General features: G+C 37.7%; 1 protein-coding gene across 1 annotated transcript in view; it reads right to left on the bottom strand.

Moving 5' to 3' along the window:
* Positions 1 to 23,133, bottom strand: part of LOC102815031 (chromosome unknown open reading frame, human C10orf107) — a gene marked incomplete at its 5' end in the record, with an annotated part of 143,146 nt that extends 120,013 nt beyond the window's left edge. Inside the window, 4 exons of the mRNA XM_006835802.1 lie at positions 60 to 204; positions 8,738 to 8,907; positions 18,134 to 18,235; positions 23,111 to 23,133. Of these exons, the coding sequence (XP_006835865.1) occupies positions 60 to 204; positions 8,738 to 8,907; positions 18,134 to 18,235; positions 23,111 to 23,133 (440 nt within the window). The remainder of the gene's footprint in view (positions 1 to 59; positions 205 to 8,737; positions 8,908 to 18,133; positions 18,236 to 23,110) is intronic.
* Positions 23,134 to 23,942: the final 809 nt, after the last annotated feature.

Below are 23,942 nucleotides of genomic sequence, written 5' to 3'. Positions count from 1 at the left end.
CAATTTTATTTTTAAAAAGCATATGAAATGAAACAAATGCTACTGAGAAAAATCCATACCTGATTTGTAAGTAATCGATGACAGCATTGGCTTGTGTTACATCAAAGATATTCCATTTGTCATTTTTGCCTAAATGGGCTGGTCCGATTTCAGCCATAACTTCTCCCAGCCATTTTATACTGTCTTCTAAGGACATGTGTAGAGCTGAAATTGAACCCAGGGAAATGAGAAACAGGATTTTGATAGGCATTTTCAGAGCAAAATAACTTAAGACACCTTTACTTTAGTATTTGTAAGGCAAAATGGTAAAACAACTGTTGTTTCTACATGACATAGTTAATACTTAACTTGTGTGTAAAACAATAACAGTTGACAAACTAACAATTACAAACTACTATTGTTGTTGTTAGGTGCCATCAAGTCGGTACTGACTCACAGCAACCTTATGCACAGCAGAAGGAAACACTGCCTGATCCTGGGCCGACCTCACTATTGTTGTCACGCTTGAGTCTACTGATGCTGCCACTTGGCCAATCCATCTCGTTAGGTGTCTTCTTCTTTTTCTCTGACCCTCCACCTTACCAAACATGATATCCTTCTCCAATGACTGGTCCCTCCTGACAATATGTCCAAAGTATGAGAGACGAAGTTTGGCCATCTTGGTCTCCAAGGAGCACTGTGGCTGCACTTCTTCCAAAACGGCTCTATTGGTTCTTTTGGCAGCCCATGGCACTTTCAATATTCTCCTCCAAAACCATAATTCAAAGGCATCAATTCTTCTACGGTCTTCCTTATTCACTGTCCAGCTTTCGCATGCATAGGAGGTTATTGAAAATACCATGGCTTGGGTCTGGTGCACTTTAGTCCTCAAGCTGCCATCTTTGCTCTTCAACACTTTAAAAAGGTCTTGTGCAGCACAGATTGTTTGAAAGTATTAAATTTTTTAAATGTAATACTTCTTAAATATGGAGTCCGGCGGGGGAGGCACTAAGGGTTAATGCACAGGACTGCAAGGTCAATTGGAACTGCAAGGTCAGCGGTTCAAGCTCAACAGTTGCTCCTCAGAAACCCTACACAGGGTCGCTGTGAGTCTGAATCAACTTGACAGCATGTAATAACAACAACAAATACATCTTAGATTATAAGAATTTGAACAAAAATTTTTTTTTGTAAACCGTTCTGTATTGAATTACATTATAACATTATTAATAACTGAACTGGTCTTTTAAAAAAAATTCTCCTTTTCTCTTAATTATTACTTCATACTCAAAAAAAAGTTATTGATAAATGTTCAAAAATACTAATTACCATAATATGTAGCTTAAACACCAGGAGAGGGGACAAAATCAGTGACTCTAAAGACACTGGCAGGAACAAAAACAACAGCACATGCTTGCAGCAGATGCAGATAAAATGGTGCGATGAGAACCATCAGTGACTGGGTGAAAACGACAACTCTACTAGAACACATTCCCCAACCAAAGCACTGTCATGAGGAGATGCTGATACCGGGAAAGCACCACTATAAAGGACTTCTGAGACTTTAAATCTTACTGTAGCAGACAGCCTCGCTGTTCTCCCAAAGTGTGGCTGGTGAGTTGAACTGCTGACCTTGCAGTTAGTTGTCAATGCCTACCCCACAGCACCACCAGTGCCCCTTACTAGAGTGCGCTGTTGTTGCTGTGAAGTGCAACCCTGGATAGGGTTTCCAAGTCTGTGAATCTTAGCAGGAGCAGAAAGGCTCTTCTTTCTCTTGATGATTGGCTTGTGGGCTTGAATTGCAGACCACGTGGTTCGCAGTCTAGTGCTTATTTGATGGTTCAAGAAGTAAATTAGCATAGAGTTTTAGCTTTGTAGGTACATTGATTCATGTAAGTCGGATTTGTGAAAAATGGTTCTTGAAACATTTTATAAAAACGAATATATTTCTGTTGAAACTCTGCACAAAATTTTCATAGGCAATTTGGCATCATCCCCTCTGATAGTGGCACCTAGTGTGATCTGTACCAAGATGCCATGGTGTTCTCCATGTGTGTTTCAGCCACCCAGTCTCAAACAAACCTCTGTCTCTCTATGAAACAGTCAGGAAAAGTTCCACTTGTTGCTAATGGAGTGGGTTATCTTCTGAGGAAAGCAGAAGTGTTCTGGTTCCTGGAGCCCTTCAACTGGGAGCTAACAGCAACTCTTCTGTCAGGGATGTAAGTTACTGTTGTTATTGTTAGGTACCATAAAGTCAATACTGACTCTTAGTAACTCTATGCACAGGAGAACAAAACACTGCTTGATCCTGTATCAACCTCGCAATTACTGCTCTGCCTGAGCCGATTGCTGCTGCCACTGCGCCAATCTATCTTGTTGGGGCTCTTCCTCTTTTTCCTCCAACCCTCCATTTTTCTAAACATGATATCCGTCTCCAGTGACTGGTCCCTCCTGACAATATGTCCAAAGTATTAGAGATAAAGTCTGGTTATCCTGGCCTTCAGGGAGCATTTTAGCTGTACTTCCTCCAACAGATTAGTTTGTTCTTTTAGCAGTCCATGGCACTTTTAATATTCTCCTCCAACACCATAACTCAAATGCATCAATTCTTCTAGTCTTCCTTAGCCACTGGCAAACTTTCACATGCATATGGGGTTGTTAAAAATGCCATGGTTTGGGTCAGGTGCACCTTAGTCCTCAAACTGACATCTTTGCTCTTCAACACTTTAAAGAGGTCTTGTGCAGCAAATTTGCCTAATGAAATAATGTCGTTTGATTTCTTGACTGCTGCTTCCATGAGTTTTGATGGTTGATCTAAGCAAAATGAAGTCTTTGACAACTTCAATCTTTTCTCCATTCCTCTTTATGTTATTTATTGATCCAGTTGTGAGGATTTTATTTTCTTTACAATGAAATGTAACCCATACCAAAGGCTATGGTCTTTGATCATCATCAGTAAATATGTTAACTCCTCTTTGCTTTCAACAAGCAAGGTTGTATCATCAGCATATTGCAGGTTGTTAATGATTCTTCCTCCTATCCTGAATACACATTCTTCTTTCGTTACATAATCATCTTTTCAGATTACTTGCTCAGAATACAGACTGAATAAGTATGGTGAAAGATTACAACCCTGGCGTGCATCTTTCCTAATTTTGAACCATTCAGTGTTCTCTTATTCTGCTTGAACAACTGGACAGGTTCCTCGTGAGTACAAATCTTAATTATTGTTTTAATAAAGTGGTATTAATTAGAGCCGCCATATAAAGATTTCTTGCATAATTAATTATAATTCTACATGAAACTATTCTCATTAAATACAAAAATACATTTACATGTTTATTATCTTGTGTTGGAATAGGACTTACTTTTAAAATGTTTTTCTAGGTCTAATGTTTTCTGGACTTCTGCTGTGGCAATGCAGAATGAGCACTGGACTGAGAACCACAGATGAGCCTCAGAAAGCCTCTACAGGGTTGCTAGGAGTCAGAAAGGCCTCGTTGACATGTAACAATAAAGCCTTTTTATGCATAATAGCTTTACAAACAAGGAAAGTTATCGTGTATCTAAATTAGATATTGTCTCTTTAAAAAATCACATTTAGTGATATGACTAAAATATGAGGCTAAGTAATTAAAATAATAAGGGCTGTTAGAAATGAAATTTATCTTTGAAAACTTGGGGCAATATAAGAAAGGCGAGGCTTTCAGCTCCCATGAAGATCTACAGCATCAGAAACCTGACACAGAGTTCCTATGAGTTGGAACCAATCTGACAGCACACAACGACAACAAAGAGGAAAAGAGATTTAAAATTAACTGGGAGACTTAGACTGGCGTCTCAGAACTGCCATTTACCAGCTTCATGGTCTGAGTCTCATTTTCCTTTAAAATGAGAATAATACCCATTTTCAAAATTACCGTGAAGCTGTGATGATCCTGTAAGAAGTACGTGTGAATCTCACAGTAAACTGAAAACACCAGCATGCTAGGACATTACCCGTGTATAGTGCTCTATATACATGCAAGCTGGGTTTGTGAAAAATGTTTCTTGTTGCTATAGCTAACTACTAGGATCGTTTTATTAAAAAAATTAATGATTCAGCCCAACACGAGGCATACTTACTTAGTATAATAGAAGGATGGGCTTTCACTGAAGGGGATGACTTTAAGGAGTTAATTACCTTTCTAGAATTTCATTGATTTTTTTTTTTTCTTTTTTAAGGGAGAATAACAGAGCTAGTTCCTAAGACTGTGTGTGACTACTGTTGATGCTACGTTCCTTTGAGTCATTTCTGACTCATAGCGACCCTATGCAGAATACAAGAAAACACTGCTGGGGCCGGCACCATCCTCACAACTGAGGAGCCCATTGCTGCTCCCACTGTGTCAATCCATCTTGTTGGGGGCTCTTCCTTTTTAACACTGACCCTCCACTTTACCAAACATAATGTCCTTTTCCAGGGACTGGTCCCTCCTCATAACATGTTCAAAGTATGAGAGACAAAGTCTTGCTATATCCTAGCCTATAAGGTGCATTCTAGCCATACTTCTTTCAACAGATTTGCTTATTCTTCTGGTAGCCTATGGTTCTTTTACTATTCTTCTCCAACATCATAATTCAAATGCCTCGATTCTTCCCTTGATGGTCCTAGGGTCCTCTGTTTCAGGACTGTAAGATATACTACTCTCCCATTTTATCCCACTGTAAGATAAAAAACTCCCCCATTTTTGCTACAAAACGTCTACAATTGCCAGTTGTAATTAGTCATAACAATTATGGATAATGATCTTGATGTCATCTCACAACTCCTTTGGTCTTCAGTCATCAGCATCTAAAGTATCAAATCTGTTCTTGAAATGGTCTCTAAATCCAGGTGGGATATCCTCATGGTCATATTTTGGTTCTCTTGATCTTGTTTTTTCTTCAGCTTTAGCTGGAACTTGCATGGGAGTAACTGATAAGTCTGTTGCACAGTCTACCCCTGGCCTTGTTTTGGCTGATGATATTGAGCTTCTCCATCACCTCTTCCCACAGACATAGTCTCTTTGATTCTGTGTGTTCCATCTGGGGAGGTCCACGTGTGTAGTCACCATTTGTGTTGTTGAAAAAGGTATTTTCCATGAATGAGTCATTGATCTTACAAAACTGTATCATGTGATCTCCAGCACTGTTTCTAAAATCAAGGCCATATTTTCCAGCTACCAGATCCTCCCTCTTTGTTTCCAACTTTCACATTCTAATCACCAATACATATCAATGCATCTTGATGGCATGTTCAATCAATTGCTGACTGAAGATGTTAGTAAAATTCTTCAATTGCTTTATCATTGGCTTTAGTGGTTGGTGCACAAATTTGAATAATAGTTATACTCGTTAGTCTTCCTTGTATGTGTACAGATATTCTCCTATCACAGACAGCACTGTACTGTAAGAGAAATCTTGAAATTTTCTTTTTGGCAATGAAAGTGACACCGAGTCTCTTGACTTTGTCATTGCTTGCATAGTAAATCATATGATTTTATTCCTTCAAAATGGCCAATATTAATTCATTTCAGCTCTCTAATGCCTAGGATACCAATTTTTGTGTGTTCCATTTCAGTTTTGATGACTAGTCATTTTTTGTAGATTCACACTTCAGATATTCAACATTCCAATTATTAATGAATGTTTGCAACTGTCTCTTCTCATTTTGAGTGGTGCTCCATCAGCAAATGAAGGTTGCCAAAGCATTGCTTCATTCACATCATTAAGATCAATTCTACTTTCAGAAGGCAGCTCCCCCGCTCCAGTCATATTTTTTAACGCCTTCTGACTTAAGAGGCTCATCTTCAGACTATGTTCTAGAGCTATTCATAATATTTTCAGTGGCTAACCTTACAGAAGTGTGCTGTCTCTCCTTCTTCCTAGTTTGTCTTAATTTGGAAGCACAGCTGAATCCTGTCCACCATGGATGATCCTGCTGGTATTCAGTATATACCAGTGGCATAGCTTTCACCATCACACAACACACAAACCATCAATTTGTCAAATGGACAGATGAGTGATGACTCAGAATTATGGAAATATCCTAGAGTACTTTCAGTAGTTTATTTTCAGCCTCATAGAATCCACTAAAAGTATTCTATAGCAACTTATACTCAAGGCAATCTAAACCCATGCACTGATGTCGACACCAAATATCCACTTGAATACCCTACAGCTTATCTGAGGTCAGGGCCAAGGAAAACTAGACTTCAAAATACATATTGCTAAGATAACCCTGGAGGCTTGTTGTGGCACTGTAGGATAAAGCACTGGGCCATAGGGTAAATTTGAACTGCAAGGTCAGAGGTTCAAACCCACCAGCTGCTCCTTGGAAACCCTGTACAGGGTCACTATGAGTTAGAACTGACTTGATGGTACTTACCACCAACAACAAAGATAACTCTACAAAGCCTAGTCTCCATAATCGTTTCGTTTGATCCAGTTTCATTCTAAGTGGGTTATCTGCAGATTGTTTTATAGTCACAAGTTTAAGTTAAGGACCAGAAACCAAGTCAACCAAGTCAAGTATAAAATGCATTTACTTCGCTAAAACTGCATTATTAATGGTGGACTAGCCTAGGGTTAACAGCCCACACTGTGTTCTTTAGTAATTTTTCTATGAAGCTGTTGCCAGACAGGAATGCTGACTAGGTGGTTCTCAGGATTCGATTACCATTTAGCAGAAGTATAAACTTACTTTACCTCCTTCCTTGGCACTCTTGACAAAAAAATGGCATTCTTTCCTGATGATGACTATATCCTTAAGTTTTAAAGATTTAAGGGATTTTTTCCCCCTGTCAGGATGGAAAATCTAGATCTCTTGCTTTTTCTCTGGTAACTTTCTACATATGCATTTTCACTTTCTCATGGTTTATGAGTAGCTGGTTGGATCCAGCTCAAGTTTTTTAAAAAAAATTTTTGAACTCATAATAACAATTTAAAGTGCCACTTAAAATGAATGACTTTGGAACAATTATAAGTTATGGACAAATTTTAAATGGAAGTATCTTCTCAAATTTGGTATTCAAGATTCATGAAAATCTTTACTTTCCTTTATTCTCTTTCTAGTTTGTGAATACTTAGCTCCGAGGTTGCCAACATTTAGAACTGCCCATGTCATGTAAATATTTTTGTCTTTTTAAAAAGTTTATTTATTGTTTGGTTGTTGAGAATATACACAACAAAACATAATCAACTCAACAATGTCTACATATGCAGCACACGTATGGACTCATAGCGACCCTGTCTACGTTTTCTGAGGCTGTAAATCTTTGTAGAAACAGGAAGACGTGGAAATGCTGGTGAGCTTAAACTGCCAAACTTGTGGTTGGTCCACAGACAAGTGCTTATCCTACAGAGCCACCAAGCTCCTCTAAGTATACAAGCTGTAATTGTTGTTAAGTGCTGTCGAGTTGGTTCTGAATGATAGCAACCCTGTACCGGGTTTCTGAGGAGCGGCTTGTGGATTTGAATTGCTGACCTTGCAGCTCAAACCGACTTTGTGGTCCAGAGCATTATCCTGCAGCACCACCCTAGACATCTAATACATATATCTATAATTATTTCTCTATGTATCCATATGAATTGATGTTATGATAAATATGAGTTCATAAAGATGTCTCTATCTGATGTTTCTAAGTTTTTTCACTTAGAAACATTGCTGCAACTCAGTTTGCATATATGTCAGGTTACATGTAAGTATACTTGTAGATAAAAGTCCCAGAAATGGAACTGCTGGGTCAGCACAACTGCACATTTGTAAATTTGATAAATATCTGTCAACCTACACTTCACAGACTCTGTTTTTATTTAATTTTAATAATTTAATAACTTTGGGTGAAAGTTTACAAATTAAGTTAGATTCTCATTTGACAATTTCCACAGAAACTGACATAACGTAGATTGGAGTCATAAGAACTCTGTTAGACAGAGTAGAAATCTGTACCTTAGAGTTTCCAAGACTGTAAATCTTTACGGATTAGACATCATCATCATTCTCCTGCAGAGCAGCTGGTGAGATTGAACTGCTGACCTTGTGGTTCGCAGCACAATGCTTATCCCACAGCGCCACTAGGGCTCCTTTTCCACACAAAACACATCAATTTTTTTTTTCACTCCAATTTGTACTTCTATTAGCAATCAATGAGGATATGTAACTTTCTTATTGCTTTAACAACTGAGGATGCTACAAAACTTTAAAACTTTTGACAGTCTCATATGTGATGAATGACATTTTTGTGTTTTTTGATTTAGTATTTTTCTTACCATGAAGGTTGGGGTTTTTCATTTGTTTCAGATCCACCTGTTTCTTTGGTATTTTTCTCTTATATTCTAGGTCTTTTTCTTCTTGGTGTCTAAATTTTCTTTTTTGATATTGACCAAAACTTCTCTCAACAGTCATTCTAAGGTACCCCAGATTACACACAAGATGAGATGAAAAGAGTTGAAATCAAGGGAATAAATGAAGAAATCTCTAATACTTAAAGGTCCTTTTTGGGTGAGAGATGGGGATTGGAGGCACTGGTAGTATCTTAAATGAAATAATCTTTGACAAATTAATTATTTAAGAGGACTTTATTCTTGTTGACTATTATTTGAGGTTTTACAACTAGCTAATTATATGAATGGTATCTTTGCTATATCTAAGAAAATATAATTTTACTAAGATTAGAAATTCATGTTTAAGAACTTAGTGGACTAGATGTCATTAAAAAATAAAATCAGTACTTACTTTTTAGATTATGAAGTAACATATTTAGCAAAGTCATAAATTTTGAATATTGAGTAACAGAGAAGTCCATTCCTTTAGCCCACAAAAATCCAGATACATAATAATCTAATAGAATAGCTTCCTTTAAACAAGTTTGAAGATTTTTGAAATTCAAAAACTCTTCCAGTTTTCTGTAATAAAAAGGAAAAGTTAGATATTCAATTAAAAACTGAACAGTTACTTTTCTGAAAGTTCTGAAAACGTAAATATTTTTCTTGAATGAGAATTCTGTAATGCCCATAATGTAAAAATTAAAAAAAAAAAAAACAGAAAACTCAAAGCAAACTCAAATCAGTTGCTGTTGAGTTGATTGCAACTCACAGTGGCCACAAACCCCCGGTGTTTGGGGCCAGAACTGTACTCCGTAGGGTTTCGATGGCTATGTGACCTTTTGAAGGAGATTGCTAAACCTTCGGAGGGGCTTCTGAGTGGATTCAAACCAACAATTTTTTGGTTAGTAGCCCCTCACTTAATAGTTGGAGCCACCCAGGGATGCCTAATCTAAAATTAGCCATCAGTGTATCAAAAGTTATCTGTCCAAAATAATATTCAAGTGCAAAACAGAAAGACAGGGGGGAGTACACTCACAGGACATCATTTGAGGTAACTGTGAGTCCAGTTGCTTATTTGGAATGGTCTTTTTGCAATAAATTCCTCAAAGGAGGGTGCAGGGTTATATTTGACACGGTGACATGCACTGCTAAACTTCCCTACAGAAAGGCAGTGGTGAGTCAGGCTTCCAACAACACCACAAAATAAGCCTGTTATCCAGATCCCAATCTAGTTTGGGTTTTGTCACTAGTTTTATTTTGCATTAATTTGGTAGGAAAAATGCCATCTTGTGTATTTCTTTGCTTGTAAGTTGATTCCATTTAAATGACCTTTCCTACTGATTTTGTTGTTGTTGTTTATGTATTTGTTGTTGTTTGACTTTTGTATATTTTTGAAGGAGTTCTGGTGGCACTGGGGGTTAGGTGTTGAACTGCTTAACTGCAAGGTTGACAGTTCAAACCCACAGACACTGTGCAAGAAAGAGATGAGGCTGTCTGCTCCCACCGAGTTTATAGTCTTGGAAACACTATTTAGGGCCACTATGGGTCTGAATTGACCCGATGGCAGTGGTGTTATGCTGTCATTTGCTGTTTTTCTGTGTGTAAATTTAGAGATATTAATCCTTTATGTTTGTGATACAATTTTTTAAAAGTCATTTATTAATAATAAAGACTAAAGCAGAAATAAATGAAAAAGAAAACAGTAAAAGAATAGAAAGAATCAACAATACAAGAAGTTGTTTCTTTGAAAGAATTAATAAAATTGATAAACCACTGGAAAATAAAAGAAACAGAAGATTCAAATAATAAGAAACAGAATGAAATGGGTTATGTCACAATAGAACCAACAGAAATTAAAAGGATAATAGAATACTATGAAATATCTGGAGTCCTGGTGTGATGCTGTGGGATAAAACACTGGACCATAAGGTCAGGTTGAACCACAAGGTTGGTGGTTCAAACTCACCAGGTGTTTCTAGGAAACCCTATACTGGATCGCTATGAGTCGTAACCAACTTTACAGAACTTAACAACAAAAAAATAAAGAATCTACTTTGAGAATCTAAAAGATGTGGACACATTTCTAGAAATACACTATCTACTTAAACCAAGAGACTAAAAGTTTAAAACTTCCACAGAACTATCACAAAAGAAGAAATTGATCAGATCATTTAAAAAAAATCTCCCAACAAAAAACAGTCTGGGCCCAGATGGTTTTCCTAGTGAATTCTACACAACATTTACAGAAAAGATGGCATCAATTTTACTCAAGTATTTCCAGAACATGGAAAAGGATGGAAAACCCTCAAATTCACTTTACTAAGCAAAAGTAATCCTGAAACCAAAACTAGGCAAAGGCATTACAAAAAGAGAAAATTATAGACCAATATCCCGATGAACATAGATGCAAAAATTCTCACCAAACACCTATTCAATAAATCCAATGACATTTCAAAAAGAACACATTATGATCAAGTGGGATTTATACCAAGTATAAATAATCCACCTCATAAATAAAACAAAGGAAAAGAGTCACATGCTCATATAAATTGAAACAAAAAGGTATTTGACAAAATTCAGCACCATTCCTGATAAAAAACACTCAACAAAATAGGAATGGAAGAGAAATTCCTCAATATAATTAAGGCCATATATGTAAAACAAATGGCTAACATTACTTTGAATGGAGGGAGACTGAAAACATTCCTCTTGTGAATGGGAACCAGACAAGGATGCCACTCCTAGTCAATATTGTGCTGGAAGTCTTAGCCAGACTATGAAGCAAGAGAGGGAAATTAAAGGCAAACTGGCAGAGAAGATGTAAAATTCTATTTGTCGATGATATGATCCTACAGATAGGAAATTCTAAAGACTCTATTAGAAAATTATTGGAACTAGTCACTAACTTCATATGGAAAGGAAAAGAGACCCTGGATAAGTAATGAATTACTAAAGACGAAGAACACACTAGGAGGCTTCTCACTTCCTGATCTCAAAACCAGGAGTGCAAGAGTAAAAGGGGACAGAAGTAAATACTGTCAACTGATGATACATGGAAAGGATTGCAATTATTTAAATGAAACCAAGCATATGATTTGTTTAATGTAAAGTTGATGATCTCTGCAAACCTTTACTCAATTCATATTTTAATAACATTTTTTAAATGTTTAATAAAATACTAAAACCTATTACACAGTCTCATTATTTGAAACAGACTGGTACTTGTACAGTGAAAGACACATCTATCAATGGAACAGAATAGAAACTCCAGAAGTAAATCCATCCACATATGGTCTGCTTATCTTTAACAAACGGCCCAAACCCATTAAATGAAGAAAAATAGTTTCTTTAACAAATGGTGCTGGTAAAATGGGATATTAATTTGCAGAAGAATGAAATAAGACCCATATCTCACTTCATATACAAAAACAAACTCAAGATGGGTCCCAGACCTAAATGTAAAACCTAGAACTATAAAGATCATCAATGAAAAAATAGAAACAAACTTAAGGGCTTTGGTACACGGCCTAAACACACTGTCAAACATAAGTGAAAACACACAAACAGCAGAAGACGAAATAGATGACTAGGACCTCCTAAAATTAGATGTTTATGTGTATAAAAAGATTTCACGAAAAGAATAAAAAGAGATCCCACACACAGGGGAGAAAAAAATTGGCAAAGACATATCAGACATGGGATAATATATACAATTTATAGAAAACTCCAACACTTCAACATGAAAAAGATGAATAATCCAATTTAAAAATGGGCAGAGGACATGAACAGACACTTAAACAAAAAATACAGTCAAGCAGCCAACAAGCATATGAAGAAATACTCCTGACAACTGGCCATTAGAGAAATCCAAATCAAAACAACAATGAGACAGCCTCTCACCTCAACATTAATAACAAAGCTTCAAAACAAACACCAGAAAACAACAGAATGCTGGTGAGGGTGTGGGGAAGCTGGAACCCTCAAAACACTGACTGTGAAAACAGTATGGCACATCCACAAAAAGCTGGAACTAGAAAAACCATATAACCCAGCAATCCCTCTACTTGGTATATATCCTAGGGAAATAAGAGCCATGCCATGGGTAGATGTGTGCACACTCATGTTCATTGTAGCACTATTCATAAGAGTAAAAAGATGGAGTCAACCTAAATGCCAATCAATGGAAGAATGGATACACACATTTTGGTACATACACACAATGGAATGCTACACAGCAATGAAGAATAAGGATGAATTTGTGAAACACTTCATAATATGGATGAACCTAGAGGACATTATGCTGAGTGAAATTAGTCAGTCAAAAGAGGACAAATATTGTACGAGACCATTATTGTGTAAAGTCAAGACAAGGTTTTCACATTAAAAGAAACATTCTCTGTTGGTTAGTAGGGGTGGGTGGGAAGGGGAAATAATTCACTGGCGAGAGGATATACACATGTTAACTTGGGTGATGGGAAAGGCAATACACAAAAGGGAGGTTGGCAGAAGAATGATAAAGCCAGGGGAAGACATTATTATCACAGCAAGGGTTAAAAGCAACAGAGGCAAATACCATCACACAGTCCTTTATTAATAATTTACAGGTTCAAACAACAAGGTCAGTGGTTCAAACCCCCCAGCTTCGCTATGAGTCGGAAGCAACTTGACAGTACTTAACAACAACAACAGTTGTATGGATAGACACTCAAACAGAATGAGTGTGGGAGGGAGAGTGGGAGTATATATATATATATATATATACATATGTGTGTGTGTGTGTGTGTTGACAGAGGATGTTTATACCCTCGGAAACCCTGTACAGGGTCGCTATGGGTCGGAACCGACTCGATGGCACTTAACAACAACAACAAATTTACCTTTACTATAAATATATTCATCAAAGTGGCACAGCATACAGGGGGCAAAGTTAAGAAAAATTCTTTGACATCAAACACCGTGAGGGAATATTATGGTCCTGAACAAAATTCAAAATCATAAAACAGAGTAGGCTTACTGGTCAGATAGTGACTGGTGGAACCCTGAGACTATGCCCTTCATCACCCCTCAACTCTAGGACTGAACTCAACTCTGCGGATCCGTTTTCAGGCAAGCAACAGACAGGTTCATGGTGGACGACAATAATTAGTGATACATACACCATAGAGTGGTCAACCATTGGGAGATCAAAAGGAGAGTATTTACCTATGGAAAAATATGGAAAGGTGGAGAAAAAGGAGGAATAGACATAAGAAACACATGGAGAAATTAGGATAAGTGATATTACATAGAGGGGACTGAAATCAACATGAAACAAATTGTATGCTTTATTGAATGTAAAACTGGTGATCTACTTTGTATAAACCTTCATTCACTCAATTCACAACAAAAAGAAATAAAGAAGATCATTTTAAATTTGCCATTCGATTTTATTTATGGTGAGAGAAGGATATTGTTGTTACTGTTAAGTGTCATTGAGTTGGTTCCAACCCACAGAGACCCTATATAGGGTTTCCTAGGAGCGGCTGGTAAGATTGAACTGCCAACCTTGTGGTTCAACTGACTTTGCATTAACCCACAGCGCTTCTCCAGGACATTATTTTCTCATTTATACTCCTATTTTTGTTGACATGTTCTGGGATAATGGTTCTAGTCTACTTTTATCATGTAGGCTTTATTTTAATTTCAAATAAGTCCCATGCTTAGAGCCAGGCTTCATACCATAGTTTCTCATTGGTAGTTTAAGTTCACCAATGAATTGATTTCTTTTCAGCTATGTTATGAGTAGATTTTTCAATAAGACCATACACTCAGTTTTCTGAGTTGTCACATATATTACAAGCCTTACTGCCATTGAAGTGGAACAATAGCCTGCATTAGTATTTTATTGTGGGATCACATTTGTCGGATTCACTAACTTTTGATTCTTTGTGACTTCAGTGGTTCTCACTGTCAAATGTTGCTAAGGAAATATCTGATGCCTGCTTGACTGTACCCCTCTTTAGATGAATAACTTTTTTGAAGATAAGGTAATGTATGAGGTTTTCGTCTATTAAGATTTAAAATAAAGAATTTATGTGGCATAAATGATGTTTTCTGATATTCACTACATTGGGTGCATATTCTAATCTTTTGCCTTTCAGTTGATTTCACCTCACTGTGACAGCACATATTACAGAAAAGACCTGTTTCGTTGGCCTTTCTTGGCTGTAATCCTCATTACACCAGATTGCCAGACCTTCCCCCATGCTGCTGCTGAGTGTGTTCGAACTGTCAACGTCAGATTCATAATCAAGTACAAACTGACGGCTCTAGCAGAGGCCATGAATGCATATTTACCATGTTCTAATTGGTGCACTTTGTGTACATCTTAAGTTTGTCTTCCATACTAATGACTTCTCAGGACTGTAAGCTTTATTTTGGTTTTATTCTTTTACTCTTATTTTCTTGCCTTAGTTATAAAAGGTTCTTATTTTGATATTTCATCAGCTCTTCTGTAATCCCTTGTTGCCCAGTGTTAATACTCTCTTTAAATGATCAGCTTTTATTAAACATTTCTTCCATTTCCAGTCATTTGTCATTAAGTATACTCTTCATATGCTTTCTGCAAGCTATGCCTTTTTAATAGAATATTCCCAAGTATTCCTTGCTATTTATCTTTTTTTTTTTTTTTTTTTTAACATTTACTATTACTTGAAGGAAGGCAACTACTTGCCTGAAACTATTTTCGCGAAAACTCTTTGACCTTCCAAACCTTCGCTCTCCACTCTCTTTTCACCACAGTACCTAACATTATTAGAATCTTCTCTTTCAATCTGAACTACAAGAAAGATTGTTTATCATTTCTATTGTTTGCACGGTTACTCCATTCCAAAAGATATTAATCAGGGAGGAAATTGGAGAAATATGCCACTACAGTTTGAATGCCACGTGTCCATACATATTGTTGGCAATTCTGTAGACACCTTTTCTCTGCGGAGGAGGAGATAGGGCAGGGGAGGGTAAAGATGGTCACAACTGGAGAGTGAGAAACAATAGGCAAGAGAAAGTGCTTTGGACGTTTTTCTATAGTGATAGATGTTGTAACTACTTTGTCTCACCAAGAATTTCCGTATGAATACTACATTATTCTTAGACGATTTTGAAATTGGGGTGAATTTTTTTTCTCGAGTATGATGACAAGCAGAAATAAGCCTTCAGGCAAGAACTGAACAGCTCATGGAGGCCCAGATACGGAAAGGTTATAAAAAGATCTCTCAGTGTTATTTCTGTGTTTATATACCTGTTTTAAGAAAAGGATTTGAGGTAGATCTGTAAATAAAGTCAGGGTTACATTAAAACATGAATGATTGATATCAGCTAGTGGACCGTGAGAAATGCATCTAGAAATTTCACATTGCTTAAAGCGTACTCCAGAAATAGATTTTACTGATACTTGAGTGATTTATTCCATTGGTTGCTTTCATGGAGAGCAATTTTTAATTTTAAGTGGCGGGGAAATGTGCTGATTTCTTATAATTTATTTAAATAGGTCTCTAGCTTTGTAGACAGCATGATTTTGGCATACTTCTGTCACTTGGTGACAGGATGCCTAAATTATATTTCTGTCATTTGAAAGGTATATAATCCTCATATATAAAGCTAGTGTAAAATGAAAGTGAGTGATTGCAAATATTTCAGGATTACTAATACAATAATCACATTAAGTTTTTTTTTTTTTTTTTTTAAAGATTCCTTTGCAAAGAAACGGCACCTGACATAAAACTGGTGTCATTTTTTTCCCCAAATAAATGTCCTAAAACTTGAGATTATTTCAAGTTACTTCTATAATAATGAGATAGTCAGCCTATTGTGAATCTGGTCATTTCTCTCGTGCTAATATCAGTATCATCCTATGTATGTATCATTCACACCTGAAAAAATTTTAAATACGTATTTCTAGAATTTATAGACTTAACAAAGGAAAAAAAATATTGTTCCACAGGTATGATACATAATATAACTTAAAATGTGGTAATAAATAAGGAAGTTTAAAGAGCATTTGTTTGTAATACCATTTACTTAATATAATTAATTTATTTTAAAAAACCTGAAAACCGTATGATTTTTTTTTCATTTAGCATTATGTTCTTTTGCCTGGTAGCATTAGGCAGCTACCATTTTGCACTGTAATGACCACACATTTGAGGTTACCTGAAGATGGGGGAGAGGGGAAACTATATAAAGGCATAATCGGTGGTATTAGTACAAGAAATACATTTTCCTCATCAATTCCCACACAACAAATTAGAATTCCCAATGCACATTGATTTCTACAAAACTGGTAAAATCATTATGAAATCATTTTTTAAAAGATGTGAATTTTTTAAATGTCTGGAGCACCACTTGCAGAGCTGTTGACATTAAGCAGTTTCTGACCAAATGCAGAGAATCGGGTTTTCTAGCAGGATTTGCAGGCATGGAAAAGCCGGCTGATGTCATTTACTTACTCCTGATATGCCTCACCTCCTCAGAGTTCCCGCCCGTCTGTCATAGCTCCTTCTCAGGAGCAAATTGCCTCTGTTTCCTAATATTGGTAAGATTCTCAAATGACAACCACTGACAGAGTCATTTTCTATGTGTCCGTTATCATTCACAACACCCTGTCTGTGTACTGGGGACTGGCCTGCAGGGACCTTACAACTGGACAGTACGGCCAGCACACAGCATCATCCCCACTCTCCTCACATTATGGACTTCACATTAAGGCTTTCATTACCAGAGTGCAGAAAATCTGAAATGGATGATCACTGGAATACCTTTTACGAAATTGTGTGGCTGATTATATCTGAGTAGAGTTCTGAATAAATGGTCTACTGCAGAAATAAATGGTTTTGAGTGGGATATGCACTGTGCTGGACCTCAAGGTTGGTTGGAACCTTAAGGTTGGCAGTTCAAGCTCACCAGCGGCTCCTTGGAAACGCTATACAGGTTGCTATTGGTCGGAACCAACTTGAGAGCACTTAACAACATGTAAATAGAGGGCGAGTGACCCTGCAGGGCAGAACAGAACTCCCTATAGAGTTTCCAAGGGCGTGACCTTTATGAAACCAGACTGTCACTTCTTTCTCCCCAGGAGAGCTAAAGTATTTAAGCGGCCTGCCTTTTGTCAGCATCAGAGTACTTAACCACGGTGGGACCAGGGCTCCTAGGTAAGAATTATTGCTGTGATTAAGTGCCCAGTCGAGTCAGTTCCCACTCATAGCAACTCTGTATAGGGTGTCCAAAGAGTGGCTGATGAGTCTGAACCATTGATTTTGCGGTTTAAACTGACCTTGTGGTCCAGTGCTTAACCTACAGTGCCACACCAAGACTGCCTATGAATTCAGAGTTCTTAGCACAGCTGAGTGGATGACTAATATTCGTGAATTTATAAAATACTTAGAAGTACAAACTATTAATATTAGAGGAAAAACAACTTGCTTATCCTATGAATGATGAAGCAGAGGGTCAATAATCAGTTTTATGAATGAGGGAAAAATGAAAATGGTGTATACTAGAGGCTACTTTTAACAAGAAATCTCTACTCTCAGTTAATATAAATAAATTCTTTTGAAAATGTATTTCTCCTATGAAGAAGGACACACACACACACACACACACACACACATTTCTTTGAGAATGCTTGTGATCTAGAGTCAGGATATATATCAGTGAATAAAACAGTAACAAATAATTTGAGAAATTCTTCAAGTGAATGATAACACAATTATTTGAAGACGCACAACTAATACTTCTATGTATTGGGTTGTAATATTGAAGTGCTTACTTTTGAACTCCGTTTGGGTCCACTGCTAGCAAATCAGTGATTTGGTCAATTGAAAGAAAATCAGGAGAAAGGATTATCTCATGCTCGTGGGATTCCGCATCTCTCTACAATTAAAACAAGTAGAATCAAGTATTTTAATCATGTTTTACATATTAACCCCACTGACAGCAAAATTGGTTCTTATTGTGGTCTAGTTGTTGTCAGAAAGCCATGTAAAAACAAAAGTACCCTAGAAAAACAGTTTTATTTTTCCTTCTTATGGAATGTTACCTTTCCACAAAAGTATCAAATAGCTAATCTGTTGTTTGAGCATGTGTAAAACTGCTGATGGTTTTCAATTCAACAAACATTTATTCAATACCTACATATTCCTCATTGAGTTAGAGACACAAGAGGAGGTAAAACCATACTTGAAATTCTTGCTAGTCTCAAGAAGCTTCAAATCTAGTGAGAAGAACAAGTCAAGAGTGACATTGTTGTTGTTGTTGTGTGCCGTGGAGTCGGTTCTGACTCATAGTGACCCTGTACAGGGTTTCCGAGGCTGTAAATCTTTACGAGAGCAGAAAGCCTCATCTTTCTCCTGCGGAACAGCTGGTAGTTTCGAACTGCTGACCTTGTGGTTCGCAACCTGATTCGTAACCACTACGCTACCAGAGCAAGTCAAGAGTGACATTACAGAGAAAAAAAAAATGTGTGATAAGAAAGTTACAATCCATATGTCAGTCTTGGTTTAGAGAAAAACAAGAATAGTGTCTAGAGAGGAAAAGCAGGAATGAACCTTGTGGAAGTCAGGGTGGATAACAATGCCCCAGGTGGATAAGTCACCAAACCAAGGTTAGGAAGATGGGAGAGCCACAGGCTGCTTCTGTAAGTAGCAAGCAGTCCAGAGTGACAGAGAGCACACACAGGACCAGTGCGACCAAGGTGGGAAATAGAGGTTGGTCACATATTATGGAATATCTTAAAATGTAATCATTGCTGAGCGCTTGCAGCATGCAAGATATTGTGCAAATATTTCAGACCATGCTTGCTGAAGCAAGACAAGCTAAGGAGTTTGTCCTTAATAACCAGGCAATGGAGACTGGTGAAGTTTTTGAGTGACAGAATGACAAGATCAAAATTGTGCTTTAAGAAAGGCTAATCTGGCAGCAGGGTAAAGGAAAGACAGGAGCAGAGAAAGGTCACAGGTGGAGTTCAATGAACAGGTTGTTAAAACTGTTCAGGAAAAAGGCATTGGGTTGCATTAGACTCCAGACTGTGTGGATGAAAGACAGGGGTGAATGCAATGTATTATATGTGGGGGATAACCACTGGCCTGCTAACCTCAAGATTAGCAGTTCAAACCCACCAGCCACTCCTTGGAAACTCTGTACAGGGTTGCTGTGATTTGGAACTGACTTCATGGCACTTACCACCAATGATAAAAGGGGAAAAGGAGTCCTTGGGTGGTACAAAAGGTAAGTGCCCTCAGTTACTAACTAGAAGGTTGCAGGTCTGAGTCCACTCAGAGGCATCTTGGAAGAAAGGTCTGGCGATCTCCTCTTCCAAAATCTGCCACTGAAAACCGTACCAAGGACAGTTCTACTCTGACACACGTGAGATTGCCTTGAGTTGACTCGTTGGTGCCTGATTTAAAAGAGGAAGGAATAAATCAAGAATCTGAGATGCTGGTCTAGGCAGCTGGGAGACTATGGTGATGATACTCAGGGCCTTCAATAGCACATCCACCTCTTTTTGTGTTTTAGATGAAGGCATCCTCTCTGGGCGAAGGAATTACTAAAAGTCCCCCTTTTCCCTGAGTGCACCGCCTGTGAATAGCGTTGAGACTAGTCCATTCCCAATCCTCTCTTATGTGGTGCTTTTATTCCGAGTACAATATGCAATAACAACTATATGTGATGTCTAGCTACATTTACAACTCAAAATGAAGAGAAACAGCTATAAACATCCATTAATAATCAGAACATGGAATGTACAAAGTATGAATCTAGGAAAATTGGAAACTGTCAAGAATGAAATGGAATGTATAAACATTGATATCCTAGGCATTAGTGAGCGAAATGAACTGCTTTGGCCATTTTGAATCTGACAACCATAGGATTTACTATGCCAGGAATGACAAATTGAAGAGGAATGATGTCGCATTCATCATCAAAAAGAACATATTCAGATCGGTCACGAGGTATTACACTGTCTGTGACAGGATAATATCCATGCACCTACAGGGAAGACCTGTTAATACCACTTTTATTCAAATTCACGCACCAACCACTAAAGCCAGAGAGGATGTAACTGAAGAATTCTACCAGTTTTTTCAGCCTGAAAATGATCAAACATGCAATCAAGATGAATTGATTATTACTGGTGATTTGAATGCAAAGGTTGGAAACAAAGAGGAAGGAGCAGTCATTGGAAAATATGGCCTTGGTGACAGAAATGATGCTGGAGATCCCATGATAGAGTTTTGCAAGACCAATGAAATATTCATCACAAATACCTTTTTTAAACAACACAAAAGATGACTAAACACATGGATCTCACCAGATGGAATGCACAGAAGTAAAATTGACTACATCTGTGGAAAGAGAATGTGTAAGAGCTCCATATCATCAGCCAAAACAAGGCCAGGGGCAGACTGTGGAACAGACCATCAATTGCTCACATGCAAATTCAGGTTGAGGCTGAAGAAAATTAAAACAAGACTACAAGATCCAAAATATGACCTTGAATATATCCCACTGGAATTTAGAGATCATCTGAAGAACCGATTTGATGCATTAGACACTGAAAACCGAAGACAAGAAGTGTTGTGGAATGACATAGACAACATCATACAGGAAGAAAGCAAAAGGTCATTGACTAACAAAAATGGGGGAGTAGTTAATCTTATAGTCCAGAAACGGAGGACCCTAAGACCATCAAGGGAGAAGAGCACAAGTGGAACGCGGGACCCTATCCAGAGAACCTGTGACACCAGAGATGGAAGCAGAGATGAGCACATGGAGAGAGGGAGCAGCTGAGGACTCTAGACTCACAGAAAGAGAGGGACTGAGTGCTGGCAACCAGGAGGCAGGCTTGCAGAATGTGCCCTTTGGTTGTTTAAATGATTATATATTTCTGAGTGTTTTTGTGTATACTCCACCCCCCCCCCAAAAAAAAAAAACTCCAAAGAAACAGAGGGAATAGAAGCAAATACTGTTGAATGATGATGCACAGAGGAGATTGTAATCATTGCAATGAAACCATGTTGTGAAGTCAATGTTCTCGCAAGTAAACTATCACTCAGTTCACAATGAAAAAACAAAAAAAAATCATTGAGAAGCCAAGAGAGAAGGAAAAGATCAAAATGGATGTCAGAAGAGACTCTGAAACTTGCTCACCAGCATAGAGATATTAAAGCAAATGAAAGAAGTGAGGAGGTACAAGAGCTAAATAGAAAATTGCAGAGGTCAGCTGGAGAAGACAAAGTAAAATACTCTAACAAAATTTCTAAAGACCTGGAGTTAGAAAAGCAAAAGGGAAGACCACACTCAGCATTTCTCAAACTGAGGGACTGAAGAAAAAATTCAAACCTCAACTGAAGGATTCCATGGGCAAAATAGTGAATGCTGAAGAAAGCATCAAAAGAAGATGCAAGGAATACAGAGTTGAAAGTGCAGCAAAGTGAAGCGGCACTCGAGGCACTCACTCATCTATCTATGCCAAGAAATTTGGAAGACAACTACATGGCAAACTGACTAGAAGAGACTTGTATTTGTGTCCATTCCAAAGAGAGATGACCCAACAGGATGCAGATATCATTAGACAATATCACTGATATTCCAGGCAAGTAAAGTTTTTCTCAAGGTAATACAGAAACAGCTGCAAGCATGCATTGACAGAGAACTTCCAGAGGCTCAAGCCAGTTTAAAAAGAGGACTTGGAATGAGGGATATTACTACTGATGTCAGATGGATCTTGGGTGAAAGCAGAGAATACCAGAAAGATATTTACTTGTGCTTTACTAACTACACAAATGTTTTCAATTGTGTGGTTCATGACAAGCTATGGACAACATTATGAAGTATGAGTATTCCGGAACACTTAATTGTACTCGTGGAACCTGTACATAGACCAAAAGGCAGTTGTGTTCAAACAGAACGAGGGAACACCAAATGGTTGAAAATTAAGAAAGGTGTGTGCCAGGGTTGTATTCTGTCACCAAATTTATACAATCTGTATGCTGAGCAAATAAGCAGAGAAACTGGATTATATGAAGAAATACATGGCATCAGGATTGGAGGAAAGCTCATTAACAACCAGTCAGTGTTTCATTTTGTTATGCAGAGGGTCACTATGAGTTGGTACCGACTCTATGGCACCTAACAACAACAACAACAAGCTACATCAACAAAAATAGGAGCATGGAAAGGTGATGCTACTTTTCAGAAGGAAAGATGAGTTTAGTTTTCAGTAGCTGAGATTGAAGTGCAAGATGCATATCAGGGAAGAAACATTTAAAGATGAATTAGAAATGCTGAAGTCAAATTTTAAAATGTCATTGTAGGAAACAACTCCAAGTGCATCTGTGAATGAGATGATTGAAGCACAAAGAGAAGAATTCTGAATTAGAGGAAAGCGAAGCCTGAGAAATACAGGTTAGAGAGAAAAGAGAAAACAACAGCTTCATGAAAATCAAGGATTGTGTGTCTGGGGGGAGAAGAGGCAAGCGTTTTTCAATTCAACAAATAGTTATTGATTGTTCCATTTGAATGAGCTTCAACGAATACTAAGAAGAAAATGCTTTGCTATTGCTAACCAGAACACATTTCACATTTTCTTTATTTTGCTTTACAGAGTGGGAAACCCCTCAAACCTAACACTAACTGGCTGTGGTAATTGGCTTAATATTTGTAATTTTACATTGTTGTTGTTGTTAGATGCCATTGAGTCAGTTTGGACTCATAGCAACCATGTATAGGGTTTCCGAGGAGTGACTGGTGGGTTTGAGGTGTTGATCTTGCTGTTAGAAGTCTAGCGCTTGTCCTACAGCGTCACACCAGAACTCCAATGTTACATTGTTGGTAAGTGAGCTTGAACAGCCAACCTTGTGGTTCAAACCAACTTTGCCATCCAGCGTATTAAGTTATTATTTTTATTTTAAAATCCAGTTTAGAAATAAAATATGCTACTCTTTTGCCATCTTTTTGTAACAGGTTGCTACTGTTCAATGCCGTTGAATCAGTTTCAACACCTGTCGACTCTGTATAGGGTTTCTGAGGAGTGGCTGATGGGTTTGAACGGCTAATCTTGCAGTTAGCAGTCTTACGGTTATTCAAACCCACCAACTGCTCCTTTGAAGTCCTATATAAGGTAAGTATGAGTCAGAATTGACTCAAAGGCATTAATACTTTGCACCTAGTTGTTGTTGTTGTTGTTGTTGTTGTTAGGTGCCATTGAGTCGGTATCGACTCATAGCGACCTTATGTACAGCAGAATGAAACACTGCCCAATCCTGGGCCAACCTCACTATTGTTGCCACACTTGAATCCATTGCCACTGCCACTTGGCCAATCCATCTCATTGGAGGTTTTCTTCTTTTTCTCTGAACCTCCACCTTACCAAACACGATATCCTTCTCCAGCAACTGGTCCCTCCTGACAATATGTCCAAAGTACGAGAGACAAAGTTTGGTCATCGTAGCCTCCAAGGAGCACTCTGACTGCATATGAGGTTATTGAAAATACCATGGCTTGGGTCAGGAGCACTTAAGTCCTCAAGCTGATATCTTTGCTCTTCAACACTTTTAAAAAGTCTTGTGCAGCAGATT

This window comes from Chrysochloris asiatica, unplaced genomic scaffold, assembly GCF_000296735.1.
Source record: "Chrysochloris asiatica unplaced genomic scaffold, ChrAsi1.0 scaffold00020, whole genome shotgun sequence".
NCBI classification, from domain to species: domain Eukaryota; kingdom Metazoa; phylum Chordata; class Mammalia; order Afrosoricida; family Chrysochloridae; genus Chrysochloris; species Chrysochloris asiatica.
This window is presented reverse-complemented; position numbering and strand designations above follow the sequence as displayed.